Below are 6,967 nucleotides of genomic sequence, written 5' to 3'. Positions count from 1 at the left end.
CAGTTTCATTTTTCTAAAAGGGCGGTTGGCCTTTGGAACAGATTGTCTTCAGATGTTGTAGAGACAGTAAATTGAAGTGAGTTTAAGAAAAAGCTTGATGAGTATATGAATGAAAAGGGCTGGATTTAAGATTTTTTATTTCATTTATTTATTATTATTATTTTTTAATCATTTTAATTTAGTTTAGACGATGGAACAGCTGAGATGGACCAATAGGTCCCATGTTGTCCCAAAATGTTGTTATGTTATGTTAATAGTTCTTACATAGTTCATATTCCCAACCAGGACCCTTTCTCTAGAAAATGTATTCAAGTATAACATGGGAAAGCCAAGACAAGCCCAGTTACTTGAAGTTAGTCTTTCCATCCTGGAATCTATATAAATATAATAATACTGTCTGTTGTATGTCCATGTAACTAATTCACAGACTGTGGATGGATCTTCCCCAAAATTGGTATAGAGGTTCATTAGGTCAATGCAGGGGTACATAGGAATTGAAATATTGTGGGTGTAAGCACTTATATCCATACCCTTAATTGATTTTCCATGTTTGCTGGTTACTTTAACATCAGCATTTGGATTTTATCCGGTAGATGGGATATCCCCAATGTACAGGTATTATCTGTTATGACTTTAAGGTGATGGCCGGGATTAACAATGGATTTTGCTAAGAACTTCTTAATAATCATTATATATATATGTATCCATATATATCAAATAGAGAACACAAAAATAAAATATGAATATGGTTATATTTACCCTAAAGAAACTATGAAGTTTATTGTAATATAAATTTTTCAGTAATTGTTTCTTAAACTAAAATTATTTTTTTGTTTTTTATCTATTCACACTGTAGTATATAAAAAAACATTGCAATACTGATCTTACAACATATGTAAACAGAACTTTCAAAAATTAACTTTTACAAGCATTGGTGACAAAAACAGCTGAGACAAGTGTTTCTGAAAGTGGCAAGGTTCAAATAATTTATTCTTGAGAAGTTTATATCACAACTAAACCATTAAAAAAAAGCAAAAAAGTGTTTTTGAATCATATATACACCTAGTTAATATCCTAACCATAAAATAACATTTATAAATAATCCCAAACTCAGCAGCACTACTTTATTTTCTGGACGTAGATTGATTTGTTATACTCATCTTTTTTTACAAAGTTTTCAATCTTCCACCATTTTGGAGGCTATACTTATAACTAATACTTGGTTATACACTAGTGATACTATTTTTTCATATGTACTTGAACTACAAAAAGAATGTCAACAGAAGTTTTTAAGTCATTCACTTTGATTATCATAACTCAGCTATTAAGACTTTGGTGCATGTTTCTCACAACCCCACGACTTGAAAATCAAAATTGGTAGTTAAAACCTTTTGGAAGCTATTAAAGTTTACAAAAAATGTATCTTACCTTTCCTGTCATATCCTTGGTCAAGCTACAAAAATAAGTAAATATATATATAAATAAAGCCTTCAATGAACGAGAACGATGTGCTTTATAAAGAAAATTTAACACAATTCAAAAACACAATTAATGACCAAAATTACTACAATCATGTAACACACTCCATACATATTAGAAGCTAACTCTATGTTGAACTGTTATTGAAAACCAATTTTATATTAAATCCTTTAACTACTGAATATATCAGCGAACATTTTTCTCTATTTAAGCTGTACCTGCTTGTGACAATGATGACATCCTCAGCAACTTTGGTCAGCTCTTTAATGCCAAGGTATACAAGCCTCCGCAAGACTGGATCTTTTGACTGGAACAATTTAGTCATGGCAAAGAAAGTTTCTGTAGCTTCAGTGGTTCCAAGCTGCTCTCCCTACAAATAATAATAAACAGTGACTACAAGTGTGGCAAACTGCATAAAAAAAAGTTATTCTATTAGTGTAAATATTTCCCATTTCAAAAAAGCTACAAGAAATCACTTAATTTTTGCAAATATTTCATTGCAAAGAAGGTTTTGGTAAATTTTCACCTTGTAATGGGCAGCGCCCCTAGAGCTAATTGCTGGATTTTCAATTATACTGCTGATTACACCAAATTTATTTTTTGCAGTGGCTAGAGCTAATTGCTGGATTTTCAATTATACTGCTGATTACACCAAATTTATTTTTTGCAGTGGCGAGTGGAGCTCACAAGTCGCTAACTCGAGGTAATTTACAGTTAGAATAAATAAACTGAGTCTAAATCTTTCAGTTATTAATATAATAGTCTTTAATTATCTTCATTTCACAATGCACAATCACAATATTAGGCATATAGTTAACTTCTCAATTATTAACAAAAATCTTCAATTTATCTTGTGTAACTTTCTACTAAGTTACAGTCAACACATTATAAATCTTTCTTACTATAACTACATTGATTGAAGCTTGAGAGTCAGAAATTCTACTTACAACATAGTTGGCGAGGAGTATCCTTACACATTGGATACTTTCAACATTATCTTGGAAAGACTGCTAAGGATTCCGGAGGAGATTGAACACGAGTTTTAAACAATTTTTACTATGTGTTCCTATGAATTCCCAAATAGTATGCAGCACTACCCTCAAGTAGTTCTCACACCTTATTGGTTAATTCTGGTAACACATTGGACTGTTCCAAAACCACAACCAAAACCCTCAAGTGATTGGTTAGTGTTATGATGGGTTAGTTGGTTGCCTTCTTACTTGTGCTAGTACACCAGCATTGTGTAAGGAATATATCATCAAATAACGCTTTTGCATGTTAACATCAACTTTTATGTAGCCTCCACAGTACTGACGAGTTGACGTCATTAATAAATCACTGTCAATCACTGGTGCTAGTGCATCTACTTCATTGCTAGGCAATAGCTTAATTTTTTATAACTTTTGTAATTTATGATTCTCAATACCACTACTCTCTAGCTTTCCTGACCTAGCATATTTTTAACACAAACTCTTAAAAACCTCTAGCTGAGATCTAGGCTACTTATACTTCATCTATTTATTGACCTAGTTTCTCAACAACAGGGTCATTTCTTACGTTATTTTTTATATAAACGTGTATTACATTTTACTTTCATATATTTTGTTTTTGCTCTCTCAAAAAAAAAATGTCTTAAACTTGGAAATTATCACGAAGCAATTGCACAAATTCCTCAAAATCCTCAATTGCTTCAACCTGTTGATCTTCTTACTTTGATATCATTAAGAAAATAAAAAAATGTATTTTTAGCCTTTATCTGTTTGGCAGGTCTTTATGTTGGTCACAAGAGTTTAGATGTTTGTAATAAACTAGGTTCCAAATGTTTACCCTCAATGAACTATCAATAATGTACATAACCTTCCCAGGTGGCCTGGTATTTATTTTCTACATGAAAACCAATTTTTTCAAAGTTAAAACAAAATTACACAAATATATGTCAAATAATAACAACCAGATAGAACGAAAGAAATACTTATTGTTATACCAACATGATAAAATACTTAAGCAATCACCATACCTGGTTCAGCAGATATAAAACTTTGGTCAAGATGTGTCCACATTTCCTCGGATTCACATGACTTTCATTAAAAATTCGAGCCTTAGAAATAATTGAAATATTTATTTACAACAAAAGATGGAGTTTGAAATTATACAAAAATGTACATGTGTAAACTAAAGCAGCTTTTATAAATATATGTAGTAAAACAAAGTTTCTGTTTATCTTATAGATACTAATACAATAGTGACAGTGGGAATATTTGTATATTTAGCTTGTATTCATATTATCAGGAACCTTTTTAGACATATTTCCATTCCCAACATTAATCAGAGAGAAAAAACATCTGACAAGATGACTAATAACAAAGAATGTTTTAATAGTCAAAAACAATGTCCTGTATTTTCAGTTCAATTATAACTGGCAACTGCTTGTCAATTCTGTCAAGTTTCTACATAATTACATTTGAACAGCATTTCAAGTTAGTAGAAATCTATCAGAGAATTCATAAAAACAACTTGTTTCACAAATATGTACCATTTATAACTTGTTTTACTAACATGTTCCATTTATAACTTGTTTTACTAACAAGTTCCATTTATAACTTGTTTTACTAACAAGTTCCATTTATAACTTGTTTTACTAACAAGTTCCATTTATAACTTGTTTTACTAACAAGTTCCATTTATAACTTGTTTTACTAACAAGTTCCATTTATAACTTGTTTTACTAACAAGTTCCATTTACAATAACAACTTGTTTTACTAACAAGTTCCATTTACAATAACAACTTGTTTTACTGATATATATTCCAATTATAACTTGTTTTACTGATATATATTCCAATTATAACTTGTTTTACTGATATATATTCCAATTATAACTTGTTTTACTAATATATATTCCATTTGTAACTTGTTTTAGCAATACATTCTATTTATAAAACACACTTGTTTTACTAAAATGTTCCATTTAAAATAACACAACTACATCATACTAATACCTGACTTTATACTATAATTCACTCTATATAATGAAACAGATGACACTACTGGTTTCATGAAGTGATGCATCTTAGTGACACTTGAATTTATATATTAATTCACTTTAAGTCTTAAAAAATAGAGAGTAACAACTAGCAGTACATTTTATGGCTACTATGCAATAACTAGCTTTCTACACTAAATTTAACATTTTCTGTTGAGGAAAATGTTAATTTCCAAAATGCTACTTACGTACCTGTACCACTAAGAGCTAGAATCCCATAATGAAAATGGTGGAGAGGCCAGTTCTGATCAATTACAAAGATGAGCTCCTTTCTGAAATAGCTACATAAAGTAAAAGCCCACGGGGTGTGATGTCCATGAAACCAGAGATCACCTAGTGGAGTAGCACCCAACAGGAAACCACAACCATCTCAAGCAAGGGATACTTTTCACCCAATTTGTTATTATTAAACCATATATTACATTTAAATAGCAGAGACATTTACAGAGTAAATACAGTGGTAGTGGTAACATGTCGCAAGGGTAGAAGGAACCTGAAAATGTGTAGTGTGGCTAGGGCATTAAGCTGTTCTGTGTTATTGAAATACTTACAGGAGATAGATATTGTAGAGCCTACTAGAGCCTCTGGGTTGACTGGATAATGGTGACTGAAAGGAGGCAAAAACCAGAGGCATAGCAAAATGCCCAATGATGTAAGCAATAGGAGAGAACATATTAGGTGTTGTCTACATGTCAGTCTGTAAAATCTCCTCCAAATAACAGGGAGAAAAAGAAGCAAGAGATGTTGTAACATGCCAAAACTGGCAAGAGGAGACAGAAAAAACCATATGGACAGACTCACCTAAAAAAATATACGAGGCAGATGAGTTAATGAGCCTAACTAGTAAAAGTAGAAGGGTACAAACCCCTAGAGAAAGTGGTCTACCATGGTAATAATAGGAGGTGACAGTTTCCATGAAAAAGGACAGCCCATACAGGACACAAATAATGATAAGGATTGGAATGATCATACAGTGATGAAACAAAGGGGAGACAGATGGAAAAAACATCCAATTGTCTTCCTAGTCAGCCAGTCTTTGGTAGAAAGGAATGAACTGGAAACAACATGAACCAGTCCCCATGATAAAGACTACAGTAAGCATCTAAGGTGTAAATGTCTTAACAATGTTAACCACAAGCAAGTAGAATAATATATATATATATTGAAAGATAAATTATACAAGGAACAAGAGGTTAGTGGCTCAAAGCAGATCAAGTAAGATCCAAAAGAACCACATAAAAGAAACCAACGGGGAGGGGGGGGGATTATTGCCTGGCAAGATGGAGAAGGTTATGGACAATGCCTCACAGTAACCTGGATTAGACGAAACAGACCACCCTACACGAAAAGCTAGGTAAAGAAGGAAATAAGATGCAGAGTAGAACAACTTGGCTGAGGAGGGTGGCAAAGGGATCATTGACAGTAGACAGCCCACGTACATTGATAGAGGATGAGAGTAAAAAGCTGCTTAACTTGTTGTGTTACTAGTCTGAATGTACATGTTACATTTTTACTAGCCAGTTGTTATAATCTCTTTATTACAAATAGATTTAACACAAAGAGCAATTTTCTACTAATCAAGTAATAAATTCAAATTTGAGACCTATATCACGATAAACAACAATGAAAATAGACTTGAAGGAACATTTACAGTGAATAAACAGCAAGTTATGTAATGCTTTTGGTCTTTGTTAAAAACATACAGAACCAAATGTTTATAGTATATATACTGGAAGTCAAAGTACACACAGTTTCATAATTATGCAGAGAAAATCAAATGTCCTTTTATAGATTTCATGGGTGTTAATAAAAACCCTATAACCTGAGTGCTTTCGAAAGGTGGACCTTTCTTCTTCAAGGGCACACTGGGAATTTTTATTACATTATGGCAGAAAGTATTCATTATATATACATAAAAACAAAACTTGTACACTACCTCTTGAAGTACAGATGTCTTTTCTAGATTAGAATATGGATTCCTTCCACCAGCTGTAACAAAAAAAAAAAGATGTCCTTTTTCAATTTGCATATTTCCTTTTTCAGATTTTCATTTAAACACATTTTTCAGAAGAATAAAGGTTTGTTAGTCACAAACATTGCATAGCAGAAATAATATTATTTATAAAAAACATATACCATTAAAAATGCATAAAAACTCACAATATCAAATTTAACTGGTATTACTTGTTCTAAGATAATAATATATTTCTTTATTGAGCCTTCTCTCATCTCCAAGTAACATTACCTCTTCAAATAACCAGTACAATCAATAACCCAGCAAAATGTAGTGCCTCATATCCATATAACTATCTAAACAACAATAAAACAATGTCAGAAATAGATAATTTCTCTTCACCACAGTCGTGACTAAAGAGGTGAAATTACAAAACTTCACAGAAAAAAAAAAATCATGTATATATATATATATATATATATATATATATA

At 31.6% G+C, this 6,967-nt stretch overlaps 1 protein-coding gene across 1 annotated transcript in view; it reads right to left on the bottom strand.

The window, feature by feature from the left end:
• The window catches only part of LOC106464581 (coatomer subunit gamma-2-like), a 69,139-nt gene that overhangs the window by 50,674 nt on the left and 11,498 nt on the right, over positions 1-6,967 (bottom strand). Inside the window, 4 exon segments of the mRNA XM_013924732.2 lie at positions 1,429-1,453; positions 1,698-1,849; positions 3,497-3,577; positions 6,459-6,511. Coding sequence (XP_013780186.1) covers positions 1,429-1,453; positions 1,698-1,849; positions 3,497-3,577; positions 6,459-6,511 — 311 coding nt within the window.

This window comes from Limulus polyphemus, unplaced genomic scaffold, assembly GCF_000517525.1.
Source record: "Limulus polyphemus unplaced genomic scaffold, Limulus_polyphemus-2.1.2 Scaffold1694, whole genome shotgun sequence".
NCBI lineage: Eukaryota > Metazoa > Arthropoda > Merostomata > Xiphosura > Limulidae > Limulus > Limulus polyphemus.
The sequence above is the reverse complement of the archived record's forward strand: the minus strand, read 5'-3'. Positions and strand labels throughout refer to the sequence as shown.